Raw genomic sequence first — 19,806 nt, 5'->3', positions numbered from 1 at the left:
GTACTTAAGAGCCCTACATCTCTTGCACACTGAAGTGCTGTGTTCCAAAACTACTCAGCCACAATCACTCGTAATATTTTCTGCTGGCTTGCACATAGAGATTTAAGGAATGGTTATAATTCATGGAAAATGACCTATAGGCTTAATCAAACAATTCCAAGCTAGAGTTAGAATGCAGCACACATTTTACGAGAAAAAAACAAAACAAAAAAAACATAAAGCTGCATATTTGCAACAGCCTCAGCTTGCAGACATCTCGTCTAGTGACAGTATTCTAGTGTAGTAGTTTAGGTTACAAAACAAAATGAAATTTAACCCACAGAAATTACTGCTCCTACTTCAGATTCTACTTTACCTTCTGCTGCCACTCCTGGGCCTCACTCTCTTTTTTCTGCCTGGCCAATTCCAGCTGTGTGATCCTAGCTGTGAGTTCTGCCATTTCAGCAGCCTGCAAAGGAAAGACTTTTAGTGGGGACAAAAGAGAAGTACTTGCAAAATGAAGCATTAGTCCAAGTTCTGAATAAAAACAGTATCTCTAATATCTTCCTTGTAAGGAGGATACTTCAGTCCCACTGATATCTAAATGATGCATGGGAAAAAAAGGAAAGGGTTTTGTTGAGGGTTTTTTTCCTCCTCCAAACACAGCTATAGTACTCACATCTTTGAACCCAAACCAAGGAAAGCAATTAATGAGATCTAATGAGATCTGTTCTCAGCATCAGATACTATTGTAAGGAAAAAAAAAAAATCAGTCTCAATCTACTGCACAAATAGATACAAACATGCATATTTAAATATTAATTCATCTTCTTTAATGTCTATCCTTAAGAACTAAAATATACTTTTTCACTATATTCATAGCTTAATTTGTTCTATGACCTTAGAAAGTCCCCTACAATGTCACTGTGCTACCGGACTTTCAGCAAACCCACTCACCAGTTGTTCCTGGGTTTTTTGTTGATCATGGGATGCTTTCAGCAGGGCTTCCTTTGCCTCTTCTGCTTCTCTTCGTTCTTTAGCCAGTTTTTCTGCTTCCTCCTGAGCTCGCTTTCTTTCCTGTTCCAGCTCCATGGCTCTGCGGGTCTGTTCTTCCAGTTCTGAAGGAATAGCAGAGTACATTTGAAGAGAAATAAAGCAAAGAAGGTAATAGGAGGCTGCCTTTATCCCTACCTCCTGGATGAAATCTTTCCTTTAGAGAGAACTCAAGCAACTATGCCCTTTCCTCCTCTTTACATTGCAAATGGAGATTGAAGATGAAGAACTAGACCTGCAAGCCAGCACATTACTTGCCTGATTGATTTGTGGGAAGTACCCGTCTCAAAACGACATCCTTAAAGACAGAAAAGCATGCTACATTTCAATTGGGCACTGCATCATAATGCTGGCCAAGCAACTAGGTTGTAAAAGCTAGGGTACTGGCTGATATGATCCTTGCTACACTTTCTGACTCTTTCCTCTACAGATGTGCTAAGATAAAGCTTCCAGCTGGCATGTGGACAACTGAAAGACAATCTAGCTGCCAGAGAGGCAGCTTGGCTGCCACCCACCTCTTTAATACAAGCCATACTTCAGAGTATCCGCGTCTACAGAGTTGCATTCAGCTTTAAAAGGTTAAACTAGGGCCCTAACACATTGGCCAGCACACAATACTGGAATCTGAATGGATCAGAGATGCTCCTAGCTTTACTATTTGAATCCTTCTCATTCAGACTACCCAGACTGTGCTTCTAATGGAATACTGGAGTATTTCATATTACCTTGCTGAGCTTTCTTGGTTTGCTCCTCAATTTGCTTGAGTTTTTCCATCAGCTCCTCCTTCTCACGTTCAATCTTCTCCTTCTCTTTTTCTGCCAATTCCCTCTTCTTCTTCTCATTCTCCAGCAGGGCTCTGATAATGGGGAAAGTCGTAATGCAATTTATAATTTACAGCTGTAGTAGCTCTTCCTAGTGTAACTATAAGCACACAAGAGAAATGCACTAGATCACTTAGCTGATGATTTTTACTCCATATGTGCTGCTTTTAAAGTGAAGTGAAGAAACAAAAAGCTTGCTTTGCTGGCATTCACCTTAGTGGAAGTTCGTAATAGTAATGCTACTAGCAGAAGATCCTTATATCAAGACCAGATTAGTCCTTTCAAATAGAAGGGCACACATTTAATTCCAAGAAAGTGGTGGTGAACCACACCTGAGAGCTACTTACATCATCTCATTAGATATACTGAAGTCTGCCCTGTTCTTGGCTCAAGCAGGTTAGTAAGCATGCTGCCAGCACTTCTATCTAGCACATGATGCTACTGTGGAGTGACCAACCAAGTCCAGGTTACTCAGAACCTTGCACAAACCTCTCCATCTGTTTCTGATGCTTCTCTTCTCGAGCCTGTGCTTTCATCTGCTGCACCTCAATGGTGTCTGGTTTACGTCTGCGCATGTAGAGCTCATGGTTTCCCATACAAAGTGCCAAGATTCGTTTGTTAATCCGTAACCGAGGGGCATAGAATACGAAGTCCTTGGGAAAAGAAAAAGGCAGCATTAAAATTGTTCCTTCAGCGTAGTAAACCCTCTATGTACGCAATACACACCAAAACTCTCAACTTTCTAATACTGCTAGCCAGCATTTCTGATCAGTGTCTAATTCACTGCTGGTAGTAATCAGACCTCCATCTTTCAGGAGTGAATTTCAAGATGATAAATTGACACAGGGCAGAATTGCCCAACTTCCTGTTACAGCCTACTCGGTATCATCGTAAAGCATTCATAGTACACAGAGTATGTAGCAGCTTGGCTCTATTGTTTCATTAGAAATACAATCAATCATGAGTTAGTTTACTAGGAACATTGAGGCTGTGCCTTCTTCCACCTTTATTACCACTTAGTTCTTTAAATCTGGTCATCCACATCATGTGTAAGTTTTTCTCTTATGCCACAGTGTTAAAAATTATGTTCTAAAGGAAAAATAACTTAACTCTGTTAAAACAAAAACAGCAGCAAGAATATGCTTCCAAGCAGCCAAAAAAACAAGAATAACCAGAAGAACAGAAGGTATCAGCTGACACAGGATATTAACAGGCCTTAAAGAGTAAACTAAATTAAATAATGTTCATTTAAAAAATGTAAGGAAAAAATGTACCCAGTGCACCCTACAAAATGATGTGAAGCTTTAGCTTCAAATAAATTAAAACATGGTGAAAGATGATTCCACGCTACAAAAATCAGTGGAAGCATACAACAGTTAGCACAGGTGCTTCAGATCCCTAATCGTATCAGAGAATTAGATTGGTTGTAGGAGAACCAGAAACCCTAAGCAAAAAGCCTCTCTCTCACTGACTTTGGATAGCATAAGGTTACACTGAGCAAATGCCTCCCTTCCCAGCCAGAACCAATTTCCATCTATCCCCTGTTGTTGCTGTTCAGTACATTCTTGGCATACTGCCCCAAAAAGGTAGTAGAGAACTACTTAAGCAACTGCTGATGTTACTGATAAAAATATTATTTATGACTAAAAAAAGTAAAAACACAGACAACTGATCATTCATTTTACATGATCTAATAGCAATGGGACAAGGGGGAATGGCTTTAAACTAAAAGAGGGAGGATTTGGTTTAGATGCTAGAAGGAAATCCTTTTTCTCAAAGGGTGGTTAAGCCCTGACACAGACTGTCCAGAAAAGTGTAGGTGCCTCATCCCTGGAGGCCAGGCTGGATGGGACCTGGGCAGCCTGATCTGGTGGGAGGGCAACCTTGACCACAGCAGCAGGGTGGAATTGGATGACCTTCCAGATCAATTCCAAACCAAATCATTCTACAATTCATCTAAGAAGAAACTGAAAGTTCAAAAGCTTTAATACGGCTGTTGCTTCTTACTGGTGCTTTCTTGTCAATAGGCTTGATTACAAACTTCTTGTCATTGAAAGAAATATTTCTGATCTCACTCCAAGGGAATCCAATTTTTGGCGTTAGCCTGCAGAAGCAGAAAACAGAGGAGATAAAAGTCCGAAGTCATTTCAAACTCCTGAATTACAACATAAAGATCAAAATTCTGAAAAAGCTGCCCTCATGATATTTCAGTACTCTCAGGTTGACTGGAATGAGCAAATAGAATTGATCAGATAAATGAACGAGGGAGCAATTTTCCAATCCTGATTGATTAAATGGAGAATATCTGAAGAATGCATCCACATCAGGAAGACAAAGGATACAGGTAAAACTAGCTTGGTAAGATTTGAGTGTCTCATTGGTTTTGCTCCTAAGCAGCACATTTTATGGTGCATTCTAGCAAAATACAACCAAGAATGACACATAAGCAGCAGAGTCCAGTATAAGAGCAAAATATCAGAGCAGATTAACAGATTACTTTTAACTATCCTTACATCCTTACACTGGAAAGGAGATGAAGTCAGTGATGAGGAGAGTGGATTTATTACCTGTCATTCTGCTCATAAATGTTGAGTCCAAGAGCGTCTACACCTAGCCAGAGTTCTGAGCCCTTTTTGTTTTTAATGCTGAAGTAGTTCACACCATACATTTCCAAATCTTGTGCAATTTTTAGGTACTCCAAGACAGCATCTTCTCTGTATCATGCAAAAAGAAAGCAGATATTATTTCTCGAGTCAATAAGCCATTTGATCAAGAAGGTGCTGATTATCTACACAGATAGAGCAGCAATAGACTAGCCAAAGATTCCAAGAATCATCCTTGAATATAGAAGTGAACAAGCTCCGCAAGTTCAGCTTTGTTTTTACCAACTAACGTCAGCCAGTTACATGGACTAGCAAGGTCAGAGGCACGTTGGCCTAGCTACTCTCAGTAGAATAACCTGATGAATGCTAACTCATGCTGGAGCAAGCTACAGATTACTGTGTGACTTCATACATGACTTCATACATTATACACTAGCATGTATCACACTATTCTAAATACAGCAGTTTCACATGCACCAGTTACCTAATCATTCCTCGATGTTCTTCATGCCACACCTGGATCCTCTCCTCCCACTGGTCCTTGTTAAGCTTGTGTTGCTCCAGAACTCTAGAAAGAATACATTGGATTTTTGAGACCAGCCACTGCATTTATGCACACACCACCACATCAGTCCAGAACAACGCTTCATTGAATACTCCATGGACATCACAGCTCCCAACTCAAAAAACATTTCCAGAAATATGGATTTATAAGGCTAGGCAGAGACACATCAGTAGAGTATTCAAGGCTTCTGACAAACAACAAGCTGTATTCAGCTATGTTTCTCCTTGTACCATTACATTATCAGGCTTTTTTGGAGCTTCTCCAACTACTTCCAACTACAATTTCCTCAGCAGCAATAGGATCTTTAAGAGATGCACGAGGCTATATTTTATTATGAATTCTCTGGTTAAGACTCCAAAAAAATTCCAAACTTTTTAGCGCAAAGATGTTCTAAAACTGAACAAATTCTCATACCTTTGCGGGAGTAGTTTGTCGCTAGCAAGGTAACCAGACTTGTGCACTTCTTTATTGAAGTCTCCGTACTTGGACTGGACAGCATAGGAAGCCAGTAGGACAGCTGTTTCTGGAGGACAGTAAATGTCATCATTCAGAATTGCCTCTTTCACTTGGAGGAAGAATAGGCGCTGTGTGATGTCCTGGATCAGCTCTTCTGCCACATCTTCTGGGTAGAACTTGGCTCGGAATTTGAAAAGAAGAGGGCTTTCCTTGCGTACATCCTGTGCTGTTACCTGGAGCAAAAGAGTTATCAGATTTTATAGCTAACATGTCAGATGAAAGTGAGCAGGGTTAATGCTCAGGAAGAGAAGACAAGCATGCATTAGAAACACAAATCCACATTTGCAACACAAATATGGATGGGCAAGATGCTCACATGAGCATCACATTAACAGTTACAAGGGCGGTTAACAGATCTTGCAGACTGGGGAAGATTGACTGTATGATGGGAATAGGGATGTGTGACCTGGGAAGAATATGAGGATGCTGTCCAGACATGCATAGATGAGATCAGGAAAGTCAGGCCACAGACGGAATTGACCTTGGCAAAGGATGTGGAAAAATAACAAGAGATTCTACACTGATCAGAAGACAATGGTCAAGGAGAGCGATAAATGAGAAGGAAGAAATTGCAACAGTCATGAGAAAGCTGAGGTACTCAACAGTTCTTGGCTTCAATCTTAACAGAATCGCAGGGGTTGGAAGGGACCACCCTCCTCCAACCACTGAAGCAAGTTCCCTACAACAGGTCACACCAGTAGGCACCCAGACACACTTGAATATCTCCATAGAAGGAGGCTCCACAGCTTGTCTGGGAAACCTGCTCCAGTGCTCCATCATCCCTATTGTAAAGTTCTTCTGCATGTTTGTATGAAACTCTCCGTGTCTTCACAGGCTTCCCACATCTCTCATGCCCTTAAAGCTCTAGATGAGAGTTGAAGGAGTAAAATTCCTCCTGCTGTAGCATAACAGCAAGTTTGAGACTGCCTTATGAGACTAATGCGTACAGATCTATAGGGCCCAATGACACACATCCCAGGATCCTGATGGAACTGTACATAAAGGCTGAAGGCTGATCATAAGGAAGGAATGCCATCCAAAGTGATCTGGTCAAACTTGAAAAGTAGGACCATGTGAACCTAAAGAGGTTCAACAAGGTCAGGTGCACTGGGGCAATCCCAATTATGTGTACAGACTGGGAGAAGAACTTTACTGAGAGCAGCCCCATGGAGAAGGACTTGGGGCTTCTGGTGGACAAAAAGCTTGACACGAGCCAACAGTGGGTACTTGCAGCCCAGAAGGCCAGTGGTATCCTGGGCTAGAGAGAGGATCGGGGTTAGAGAGGGGATTAACCCTCTCAGCTCTGTCCTCTCAAGGCCCCATCTGGAACACTGTGTCCAGGCCTGGAGCCCCCAGCACAACAAAGACATGGAGCTGCTGGAGAAGGTTCAGAAGAGGGCGACAGAGATTATCAGAGGACTGAAGCATCTCTCCTAAGAGGAAAGGTTGAAGAAGATACGCTTGTTCAGTCTGAAGAAGAGAAAGCTTCGGAGAGACCTCACTGCAGCCTTCCAGTACTTAAAGGGAGCTTATAAAAAATAATTCTTGCTCCTATTTATGTGGTTCAATAGGACAAGGGGAAATGGTTTTAAAATAAAACATGAGATATTTAGATTATACTAGCAGGTTTTGTTATAGTTTTTTTGGTTTGTTTGTTTTTGTTGGTGGCGGTGGGTTTTTTTTGTTGTTGTTCATTTTGTTTTGTTTTTACAAATGATATGGTGAGGCACTGGCACAGGCTGCCTATAAGAGTTGTGGGTGCCCCATCCCTAGAGGTGACTGAGGCCAGGCTGTGTGGGGTCTGGCCAGTCTGATCTGGTGAGTGGCAGTCTTGGGTTGAAACTAGATGATTTTTAAGGTCCCTTTTATGCCTTTCTATGACTCTAACAATTGAAGGAAGGTGGTATGAACTCACTAATCTTGCTGTAACTTCATGTCTGCAGAGAAGCAAGATCCCTGATAGAAGTACAGAGTCTGCTCCTGTCCTCCAACAGAAGGGAACCCCAGACAAATGAGAGGTTGAAGCAAACATACCTTTTTATTTAATTTGAGCCACGTTGAGAATCCCTTTGTATCTTGATACTGGAGTCCAAAGAACCAGACTTCTCTTAGACCAATTGTCTTGACAACCTGCAATAAAGATAATTAGCAAGAGCCATAGCCAGACAGGCTGATCTCACTGGTAGCAGAAAACCTGTCAGAGGTAAGTTCAGATGAGCACAGAGACAAGCAGTGCCCTAGCATTCTGCCACCCCTGACAGTGTGCTCGTACACAGATGACAGAGCACCTGAGGAATTCCATGTGGGAAGCATCTCTCTCCCCCATATCCTTAAGATTTGTTGATACTTAAAATCAGATACCATATTGATTAGCCACTTACAAGCCAACTTTTATAGCCAAAATACAATGCAATGGATCTGTCAGGTGTAGCAGGTAAGAACCTCAATAGGAAATATCTATGATGGTATAGAAACTCTCTCCTTAGTCATGTCTCTAGCAGGTCACAAGTGTTACATAAATATAGTTAAGGCAGCTTTACGAAAATATGGTAACCAAAAAAAAAAAAAAAAAGAGCATCATGGGGGAGGGCAAGACTACTGCAATATAATGCTAGTAGAAAGGAGAGAGAGAGGTTCCTTTATAAAGCAAGTTCACCAGCACAAGGCCATCACTTTGTACTCTGGCAAGTCCAAGACACACCTGCTATAGGGTTCATTCAGTCTAAAAACTGAAATTCCTTCACATCCCTCCTGGACACCCTAGAGTCGATCTTATGCCTGCAAACAGGGCAACTACCTTTAACCTCCACTACTAGACAAAGGAGAAGAAAGGATAAAACACTTATCTTTAGGTCTAACACTGTACCTGGAGAACTGCTTTTCAACACTACCCACCCTTGCTTGCAGCTTTCCTCCTGCAGATGCTAAAGGATTTGACAAATAGTTGAGGTAGATTTAGTCCTGCCTTGTCCCATGTTTTACATGATGTTTCTCTAATTCTCTAATTTCTGTTAAGTTACTTCCTTGCTGATTCCTAAAGATGTGCTCTATTCTCTTTTATGTGGAGTCCAGTTTTGCTGAGCCACAAAATTAAGGACGGAGGGTCCCTGCAAACATACTACTAGTTCTATTATTTAGGGCTTGGATCAGACATTTCTGCTGGCTTTACAGAAATAGCATCATGGCAGGAAAAAAAAATAAAATATCGGAGAGCTTTCAGCAGCTGTATGCTATTAGAAACACACACGTGCACGCATACACACACACACACAAAAGCACAAGGCCGCATAGACTGTACACATGATTCTTCAAGTCCATGAAATTATTCAGCCTGTCCTTGCCTGAATATGGAGAACTGGCCTAAATAACACATTAAACAAAGGATGTGGGTCTGATAAGCCTTCACTTTGCACATGTAACATAGTAGGATGCATCCAGCTAAGGAGGCTTTCAGAAAAGCATTCGATTTTGCTGTATGTACCAAAAACTCTTGGTAGAAAGAGAGGAAGACAGGCTGTCCTAGAGCCTAAGAAAAGCTTTGTTCTCTGCAATATTAACATTTGAATGGAATGGAGGCTCACCCCCACTGTTGTTTGCGTCTGCTTGCTTCACTTTCATTTGTCTGCAGCTTAAGCCTGGGAATTCAATAAGCTGAACTGCCAGCAAGGAACTGAATGGCATCACACTGAGGCCTCGCACAAAAGGACTTTTATTCCACAGCAGAAGTCTGCACAGCAACGCACTGACAACAATGGTCTGGACAGAAGAGAGGGGGAGACAGCACAGCACGCACACACAAGAACTTCACAGCCTCACTTGGCTACCGAATCAAACTAAGATGCATTGCAATTCCTCCTCTAGGAATTATGTGAAATGTAAAGCAAGGCACATCGTGGCTTGTTAGTCTGAGCATGGATCTGTACCATTCAGCCTTCATCCTGAAAGTAAAGGTAGATGATGGTAGCCTCTATCAAGTGACAGTCCTTTCCACCTCAGCTTTAACAGGATATTTGGTTCAATCTTGAAAGCAAAACTATCATGAACTAAAAAGTTTTCTACAGGAAAACTCCACTTTTTTCAGGTCTGCGTGGCCTTCTCACCTCCCCCCTCCACAAGTACCAGTCTCGTTCCCAGCTATTGTTCTTGCCATTAAGAGCTGTCCCACAGTAGAAGGAGGGCCACAAGTAGACCTCTTAAATGTACATTTTAGCATGAGGATGACTGTTCAAGATTGCTATAGTTCTCAGCCTAGGAAAATTGTCTGGAGAAGAGGAGGCTCAGGGGAAACCTTACAGCTCTCTACCTGAAAGAAGAAAGTACCTGAAAGGAGGTTGTGTCGAGGTGGGGGTCGGCCTCTTCTCTCACATAAGTTGCAACAGGACTAGAGAGAATGTCCTCAAGTTGCACCAGGAGAGATTCAGGCTGGTTATTAGGAAAAATTTCTTCTCTAAAAGCGTGGTCAGGCACAGGATCAGGCTCTGTCCAGGGAGGCGGTTGAGTTACCATCTCTGGCGGCGTTCAAGAAACACTTAAATGTTGTTCTAAGAGACATGGTTTAATAGTGAAATATTAGTGGTAGGTAGATATTTGGACTAGATGATTTTGGAGGAAATACACCACACATGGAAACAAGTGCAGATCCAGCATGAGAGCAATATCTACACAAAGACAAAAGCGAAGTATTTAAGCAAAAAAGACATTTCAAGTTCCTGCTTCAAAGGACAAAGCATCCACAACACTACATATGTCTTGAACACCACCTGTTGTCCTTTCCAAAGATGAAAAGGCCACGAGAGGCACATCAAGTATTTTTGAGAGAAATCTGCTTGCAAACAATATTGCTGGACTAGCTCTGACCTGGCTAATCTGTCACATCTGCAGTTTAATATGCCATAGTATAAATTTAATTTAGTAAAAGAGGCACTTTGCAGATAAATGTCACCTAATTATCCTGCTTTCACTGCCACTGAAAACCTCTGTGCCACTGCACAAGTGTCCTTCCTTGATTAGGACATGGATTAGACAATGCAAAAGATCTTTATCAGGCCCAGGCATTATTTGGTTTTATTTCCTGCAATGATCATGACTGGGGAAGCCTTCTCTCAATTACTTTTCAAAATTGAATACAGCGTTGGCTCAGCTAGTATTCAGGCACATTATGTCCAAAATGAAGCACGAGTAGAGAAGAGTAGAAATAAGAATCCATAAAAGGAAAAAAAAAAAAAAAAAAAAAATACCCCTTCTTAGTTCAATTGCGGAACCAGGTTTCTCAGAGAGTTCAGCACGTTTACATATTCATCTCAGAAGCACTCCCTCCACCTCTTAAAGAGAGGTAATATTTCTAAAGTATAAGCTGACCTTACCAGAACTTCAGATAACGTAATCCAAGCAACCCTGTGAAATCTAGACTAGGCCAAGAGAATGATGCTGTGTGAACATGACACTCTCTCTTAATAACATGCAAAAAAAAAAAAAAAAAAAAAAACCAGAAAATCTGAGAAGAGAGCAATGGCACTTTGACCAAGATTAGCTACAATGCTTCAAGCCACTTATCCTCTAAAGAAGTAAACAGAGCCACTGATATCACTGTTTGCTTCAGGTGCTGACCTCATACCCAGGAAAGTGTCTCGGGAAGGCCAGCAACTTGCTGTCACAGTCTGAAGTAATAAAAGTTTTTCTAGTGTCACATTCCTCCTTAAACTGTACTTGAATTCACAGCTCCGGACAGCTGTTGCCTTGAAAGAGATGGTATTTTTGCTTACTCTGAAGGTTTATTCTGGCATGACATGCTGAGGTCACTATCTCTTGATTCTGTGATGTCTAAAAGCTAGTACTGAACAGTCTGAAGTTTACGTGGTCAACTATAGGCTTAGAGAGCACAAAGCAAGTCATTGAGAAGAAAATCTGCAGTCAGAGAAGTAGAGTTCATTGTAGGATGGAAAAAGAAGTACTGACTAAACAGTTTAGAAACCACTACTCAATTGTTTAAAAAAACAAAAAACAAAAAAAAAAAACCTGACGTAAGGCCTATCAAGTGGGTAGAGATGCCACCCATCTATTGTACTAACCACTCAGTAGGTCTAGTATTGCATGCAGCTAAGATGCCTCTACAAGAAGCTAGAAGAAATAAGAGGCTTTCAAGGGGGAAAGAACAAGAAACCAAAAGAATCCAAGGTCAAAACTATCAGAAAAAAAAAGCATTTGAGAAGCTGCCATGTGCAGCTGATTGGGTACATGGAAGAAGGGAGTATGCTTTCATACTACTGATGTGCTCAAAATAGTTGAAGATCTAATGACCACAGCCAGAGACCATATTCATCCTTCACAGAGCTACTCGCTTTTCTGGTGAGTTGGTATGCACTGCAGTTCAGCAACTGACACTAAGAGACACATAAGCAGAGCTGCTGAAGACAAGCTCGTATAGTCCTCCTGCCTCAACTAATACAGTTTTGTCAGCATAAGCTATTTAATGCTACAACTATACAAGCATTGGGAGCAGGATGATATAGGTAGATCTCTAGTACAAATCATGATGTTACTACCCTATATATCAATTCATAAGGATTTTTCTGCTCCAAGGTATCTGATTAGAGAAGATAACAGTACATAAGTTTACTTTGGAATTTAGCCAAGCATGAAAGAGTGAAGCACTAGCATCCCTACTTCAAGTCCATTCACCTATTATTAGTGCAGAACGTTCTCTTTAGAATCAAACTGCTCTTCCTCATGAAGATATCTAGCTTTCAAAAAGTCCTTTTAATCCTAATTCAGAGTAGGTCATCACTACGTTGGGATAGATACATTTATTCTACCTTTAGACACGGTGGGTGGAACCTAAACACTGCTGCTACCTAAACACTGCTGAACAAAGCCGGTAGCGTGCACTGAGACAGCTGTGTAGCTAAAAACCTTGGTAAAACTTGTTTGCTTCTTGTCTAATTCAGAACTTACAACTCACTCAAAACGAAAGGGTACTCTGAGGCAAAAACATTCAGGATATCTAAAAATTTTTCCGTGAAAGAGTTGAAGCCAGATTTCACACCAGGAGGTCAATGTACTGCAGTAGCAAAAACATAAGGTTGCTTTGTAGAGAAAGTCTCTCTACCCTCAAAAAAACCCTGATGATGGCAGACACTTTTTCACATTCAGCATCATGCACAAAACCTAGATTAGCAATTTCAGGAGTACATCATAGCTCAAGGAAGCTAGGAAATTAACACTCACTTTGTTCTTGTAGATCCTAGCATGAGACCAAAGACCACCTCAGGATAGAAATTGAGATAGAGTGAACAGATCTTAGTCAGAGAGCAATCATTGCTTAGATCCCACTAGTAGCATAGGCAGGGAAAACAGCTCTGGACTAGCCCTTTAGAGGAACTAATCTACACAAATAGCTCAGCCACTTTGAACCTATCGCATACATGCCAGATGAAAGTATAAAAAAAATTATGAAGAGGACAAGCCAATTGGATAAGCTACAAGATTGCACTTCTCCTAGATCCTCTTAAGAGTGAACAAGTATCTGTTTTAAAGAGCAATGAAGAGAGATGATGGGGGTAAAGCTGAGCACTGGATTAAAGATTAACTAAGTGAAGACAAGAACAACGTTTAACAAAGGAAAAGAAGGCATATGCAACAGTAAGAAGCCTGCAGCTACAGTATACAAGCACTTGCTCCCTTATCCCAGCATTTTTAGCCGTGATGTGCAAGTCTGACTGTGGACAAATTCTCTCTTCTGCACATGCAGCTGTTCACAAAGGAGTGAAATCAATTACTAAGAGATGAAAAGTTCCCATACAGGAAAAATGATCACAAGCTTCACAAAAACAGACAAGCTGTTGAAATCCAAGTTTCACACCACAGTTTTATTTTGTACTGAATGTCCAGTAGGCAAAAGCTACAGATGGTCTAGAGTAGACTGAAAAATTTATGCACAGATTTAAACCACTACTGACTTCAGCAGCAACACTTCTTAGTACCTGGTGCTTTATTTAGACAATACCAAAAATTACACGTTGAAAAATAATTACAGGAAGCATCCAACTGAAGAAGCACCTCTCCAAAATAAACAAACAAACAAATAAATAAAATCAGTTCATCTCTCGATGAATTTAGGAGTATATCATGTAAGCTTTAATAGAATAAGGTTTCATAAACTAACTGGTTCCATTCTCGATGGAACCCAGAACTCAATTCCATCTATCAAAAGAACTGTGAGAGTCTTGAGATCACACCAGACTCAATATACTGCAGCTACTGCACAGTAAAATGCAAACAGCTGAGAAACTACACTGCAGCACAGAACTTTTTCGAAAGCCTTTTTTTTCCTATCCCATCATAAAAGGGCACTCTTTGTTAAGCCATAGAATCTCACTTTACTCCATTCCAGGGCTGGGTATAGAGGACAATATAATATCTAATTTTGAATCATTCAGATGAGTATGAAGGAAAGTAGCAATTTGTGGTTAAACATTAAATAAATAAATTAATTAATAAAAATCAGGCTCTCTGGCCCCACATGAAATAGCTGACCTCTGCAGGTGGGTCTTCTCTTCAGTTTCTCTGTTTATTAAGACAGGCTCAGGGTAGAGCTGGCCCCAGAATGCCTGGTACTACCTAGCCATGGCCATACCTGACATATCTTGTCATGAATCTGAGATTCATTTTACTTTCCTTCAAGCCATGAACTTATTGCTCAGATTCTTCTCTGATTAGGAAACCGTTGATTTTTTTCCTCAGTGTCCTCATAAAGCCTTGACTGACTACAGGAAGAGACTACATCACTTGCTAGCAGCACAGATGCTTTGAGTGGCTAGACAGTTGCCTAGATATGCCCTTCAGGATTACAGCAGGAACACACAGTGGAGCCTGTCAAAGTTTCAGCAGCTGCAGTTTACAGTCTGTCTTCAGCTGCTCCAAATTTGGGATGCACGTCTCCCTTCTTCTGTTTGGAGGAAAGTAGAAAGAAGCTTGCCCAGCCAGTGAATGACGGGGAAGGCTAAAGCACCTAGATGAAGGCTCAATATAATACACTATGTAACTTCTCTTAGTATCACCTTCAAGCTGTGTTGAGAGCATACAATATCACTTTGTGTGCACAATGTTGAACAATGTTTGAAACCTCAGCTAAGACCCTCCTGATTTACATCAGTTTCTCTTTGAAATCAATTACACAATGTTTGCAAGTAAGCCAAGCAACAGTAGCTTACCAGGTGCCCTGTAAGATTGATCTCATGAGTTGTGGCTGCAGATATCTACTGCTATCCAACTCAAATTATGAGCTACAGTACCAATACAGTTCAGTGAAAGTAAGAATAGCTCCTAACACATTCTGAAAAAAAAAAAAAAAAAGTAGTTTTGAAAAAAGCTGTCATTTCATATTTTTTTGAGTTCTCTTAAAGTTGCTATACATACTGTCATTTAGTACTTGAAGCCCTTTAGAAACTGTTATCAGAATCACAACATCAGTGTCAACTTCAGATCTTCTGCAGCTCTATTGCTTACCTGATCAAAGAGCTGTTTCCCTGTAGTGTTGGGCTGGATGGCAAATTCCAGCTCAGCATCCATGGTGGTAACACGCACACTGATCTGGAAAACAGAAGAGACATCATTATAATACATGCACTGACACTACACAATAATGAAAAACATCATCTGCCTCCATCCAGAGACCCATTCCCAGGTTTCCAAGAACTCCACTGCCAGCAGTTATAAAGTCACCTGCCCAGACAGCCCAGTGTTCCCAGCACCCACCACTTCAGCTTGCTCACAGAGCATAGCTTTCAAATGTCCTAGTGTTCATCCTGCCTGATCCAACTTGCATTCAAATCTACATACTGATAACATATGAGAGGGCCATTTACAGCTTATGAGGTTGTATTTCTCAGTGTAGAAAATCCTGGAATCAGTCAACAAAGCGAAGATGTCTCAGACCTTGGAACATACGAAGCATAAATATCAAGGAAGTCCCCGGAAGCAAAAACAACCTTAACCTGCTGCAGAAGAGTAGTAGGAATAGAACAATATTGTTCCAGTCTCCATGGATGTCTGGGGAGATTACAAGGCACAATCCCTGATATAGTTCAAGGGCTACGAATACAAAGCAAACAAGTTAGAATAACATGTGAAGGCAAAAAGAATGCACACTGAACTAAGACACTCGTATGAGCAGGCACTTCACAAACCAGTAGAATGATCCCTACGTAAGTGCATACTACCACCTAGTTCTTTCAAGGAGGTGAAAGATCTAGAAACAATGAACGAATGTTTTAGGTGCATCTTACTATGCAGTCAAATTTCTTAAAAACACCATAAGCAAAAAAGTAAGAAATGAGATAATGAATTGTCTTTCAGAAGAAATATTATATGATGCACTCCAGTGACAAGCATCTCACCGTCATGCTTCCATGTGAAATGAAACTGACAAGGAAACTGCAGCAAGCAAAACTGTAATTTCAATTTACAGAAGCAAGAATATACCTGCTTATCTTTCCCCGACAGTTCTCAGGGAACAAGTTAAGAAATAAGGAGCAGAAGTTTCTTATCTCAAATATTTGATTAAAACATAGCTGATTCCATTTACAACTTCACGTTATCAGAATATTTTATAGATTCTTAGATATAGAAATACTCCCTCCTGGACACGCAGATGACTTAACTTCTAACCAGGCCAAGTAAAGTCTTCAAGTATACCGAGATTTCTGAGAGCTCATTTCTACTTGCATGTTTATACTCCAAAAAAGAAAAACATACAGAAGCTGCAAAGATTTTAAGAACAAAAACTGTTTTAACACTTCTCCGTTGGAGCAAAAGTTGAAAATGTGAAGGTACATAGACAAGATTCACAGTGCACGAAACCCCAGTGTACAGGCATTATCTTGCAGTTCTCTTCCCTGCCAACAGCAATTTACTGTACATCACTAAACACTCATTTATTTGCTCTCCAGTGTAATCCACCTTCTTACCCTACCTTACCCACTTTTCAGGGGTTGGAAAGGTATGCTGTGAACAGTTTTAGTCAGAGCAGCTCAAGCTGCCATTTATACTTTAAGTTAACAACGTGACACTAGAGACTAAAAAGATAGAGCAGGCACAGAAATGTTTGATATGCTTGCTAGGAATGAGAGCTCAAAACCAGTTTTGCTACTTGTACTTAGAAGCAGTTTCCTGTACCAGAGGAGTGTCAGCTTCTACATCTGCCTTCCTTAGGACATATACAGCAAGAGCAAAGATATCCATAAACTATGTCTAAAAGGCATTGGGTTAAACAAGTCATTCAGCAACAGATTGTTGTTTGTTTGCTTTAAAGCCCCTCCTGTTCACCTAATCCACTTATATACCAACTATCATGAAAACAATATATCGGCTTTCAGATCTCCTGTTAATGGATAAAAATGCAGTAGCTACCCTTGGCTGACAACACCTGCATACATGATTAAATGCAGAAGTATCTGAGCACAGTATCTGAGCACCAGAAATCAGAAACATTTATGGCAGCTCTTTGCAACCTGGGCCTGAATTATTTTTAAGCTCTGCTCTAAAAGTTTTAAAATAAAGCTGGCTCAATAAGTATCCTCCTCACAGAATTGCCCAGTGAGGTTACAAATGCTCCCTCCCTGGAAACAATTAAGGCCAGGCTGGATGGAACTGTGAGCACAGGAGGTGCCCCTGCCTATAGCAGGGGGTTGGAACTAGACGATATTAAAGATCCCTTCCAACCCAAACCATTCTATGATTCTGTGAATTTCATAACCCATTATTATTTGTAAGACTCACAGCTCTGTTAGCACAGCAAAATAAGGTTCCATGGTACAATCAGCAAAATTCCTTCACTGTCATTCAGTTAAACATACTTGAGCTCCCTGATGGGTTATCACCCTTCAGTTAGTACATTAAGTAATAAGAGATGCACTTTTTTCCTAATAGTAGCTCTCTGTGTTCAAGATGAGTAGAAATTCAAGGAGAAGTTTTAAACAGGGTGTATGCATTTGCAATTTCAGTATACACTTTTTTAGAATACAGCATGAGCAAAAATACCACAGGAAACAGGCATGTGTTTTACAGAACCGCACCCCGGTAATTCTAGCTTCCCTGATCTGCACAAAGTTTTACCAAATAGCATACTGCTCTTAAGTACTGAATGGAGGAAAGCATGTCCTGGGATGTAACACCACCTCAAAAAAATCCAAAGTTTTTGTAGTTTCTTCTCCCCTCCCCTCCCCCCAAACCCCAATGTGCTTCCAAGCTGTATTTTTAAGCCAGCTGTTGTGAACTGGAAAAACAAAGTGAAGTTTCCACCGTTACAGGCAGTGGGAGGTACTGTTCTCCATTCCCAGCTAGCAGATAAGAAGCCTGACAGTGCTCCGGAGCAGATGCAGCTTCACCGGAGTGTTTTGCTTCTGCTCAGTACTGCTATAGAAATCCAAATCAGTTCTTAAAGCATGGGGGGAGGGAGGAAAAAAAAAAAAAAAAAAAAAAAAAAAAAAAAAGGAAAAAAGCACTAAGGAGGGAGCTTTGTTCTAGACAATGCCCTACAGCAATCCAACTCCTGGTCACTTCAGCTTAATGGGTTCTGACTGCAGCTCAGAGAGAAACCACCAGAAACTGCCTACCTGATCTACACACTACCTACCTGGCAAGTGAATGCCAGGAACTGCACGATCACCTTCATTCTCCTCATTCATTCAAAATATTATCTTTAGTTAAACCACTCTGCTAAGGCATATACAGCTGAGTACTGTCTAACACAGAAGTAAGACAAGAGGTACACAAAATGATTATCAGAGGAAAGAATAATCTGTCCCAGCATAATTCAGACTTTTATGCTTGCTTTGTCCCTTGAATTACTCTGCCAAAGTACTTTAAACCATTAACTTAATTTTGCATCAATGCTTATTCTAAGCAAGAAAAGACTCAGGATTCATTTGTATTACGATTTGTATTTCTAAACCATCTAATGAGGTTTTCCTAGATTAAATATCCTAGCACCTACGAAGCAGTACACATGGGTCTGTCTTCCTGTCAACAAATAATTGTAGCATATATACAACAGATTTGTTTCCAAATAAGAATAAAAGCCTGTCCTCCAAGTAACTGTGCAGGAATGGTGTAGTGCTATGCCTGAATTAAGACACTGCACAGTCCTTTTCTTCTACAGGCACTCAATCTCTGCCCCATAACAAGACAAGTTCTGCCTGAAAAACTCGATTGCTTTTCCCAGGCAGAACATATCAAAACTACTAAACTAGAATACTCTAGAAGACAGCCAGTCAGACATGGAGACTGTAATAAGAGTCCAATTCCTCATCAATACCTTCATTTGAGGGCAGCCTGCAAATAGAATAAAGCACTCCTTCTGAGTGTAACTGACTTGGACTGCTGAGCATACACAGTTCTAGCTCTGTCATATCAGGCAGGTGAGGCACATTCTTCTCCAACACTAGCAACAGGAGAAAATACAGTGAGAAAAAGACATTACCTGCCACTGATTACAAAGTCCAGTGACAGCAATTACCCACATTCCTTTGTCCAAAAAGGATTTTGTAAATTTCATAAACCGTTACTAATTGTAAGACTCATGCCTGTTAGCACAGTAAAAAAAGTCCCGTGGTATAATCAGCAAAATTCCTTCATTGTCATTGCTCTGTATGTGTTTATAGAGGACTTGTTTTCATCAGCAGCAGATTTACCAAAAATGTTATCCTGAAACAGTAAGTTATACTGAAATTCTATTTAAAGCAACTAATTGAATTTCCATCATTTATAATGCGTTACAGTTATAATTGCTGTACCCAAGTGTCTCCAGCCCTCAAAATTCTTCTTAGATCTTAAACTAGTAGAATTTTTACCCAGGTAGATGGCCTTTAAGTAGGCTTCTTTTGACTTTCCATTATCATTTAATAAGAGTATTTTGCATACTAACAGCTAACAATATTGTATAAAAAGCTTCTAGAAAAGCCCATCTTGCAGATTACAAGAAAATTCATCACATTTCAAAAGAAGCACAGAGCACACACATTTCAAAAGGCAACTAACCTAAAAAGTACTCAAGAAAAAAAGCCAACATCTAACTGATTCATTTCATAATGGCTACAGGAAAGAGCTAGAAAGCTAGCAACTCTTCCTCTTCTCTATTTGAGGACTCGCACTGCTTTACCAGTAAAAGCACAACTAAAGATTGCCACTACAATCTATTTGCATCTATTTCCAATGTCTTTTCAGAAAGATTGCCCATACACTTTCAAGTCCCACTTTTTGCTCCACTCAGATT

At 40.5% G+C, this 19,806-nt stretch overlaps 1 protein-coding gene across 2 annotated transcripts in view; it reads right to left on the bottom strand.

Annotated features, from left to right (window-relative positions):
- Positions 1-19,806, bottom strand: part of MSN (moesin) — a 38,774-nt gene that overhangs the window by 4,612 nt on the left and 14,356 nt on the right. The window contains exons 2-12 of one of the 2 annotated variants that reach the window (XM_085230855.1): positions 15,042-15,125; positions 9,858-10,078; positions 7,572-7,667; positions 5,436-5,710; positions 4,941-5,024; positions 4,421-4,567; positions 3,861-3,957; positions 2,343-2,506; positions 1,758-1,888; positions 937-1,097; positions 356-448 (exon numbers count right to left, since the gene is read on the bottom strand). In XM_085230855.1, coding sequence (XP_085086981.1) covers positions 356-448; positions 937-1,097; positions 1,758-1,888; positions 2,343-2,506; positions 3,861-3,957; positions 4,421-4,567; positions 4,941-5,024; positions 5,436-5,710; positions 7,572-7,667; positions 9,858-10,043 — 1,434 coding nt within the window. In that variant the 5' untranslated portion in view covers positions 10,044-10,078; positions 15,042-15,125. The remainder of the gene's footprint in view (positions 1-355; positions 449-936; positions 1,098-1,757; positions 1,889-2,342; positions 2,507-3,860; positions 3,958-4,420; positions 4,568-4,940; positions 5,025-5,435; positions 5,711-7,571; positions 7,668-9,857; positions 10,079-15,041; positions 15,126-19,806) is intronic. The other variant, XM_085230856.1, reaches the window with a different exon arrangement.

This window comes from Meleagris gallopavo, chromosome 9, assembly GCF_905368555.1.
Source record: "Meleagris gallopavo chromosome 9, MGAL_WU_HG_1.1, whole genome shotgun sequence".
Taxonomy (NCBI): Eukaryota; Metazoa; Chordata; class Aves; order Galliformes; family Phasianidae; genus Meleagris; species Meleagris gallopavo.
This window is presented reverse-complemented; position numbering and strand designations above follow the sequence as displayed.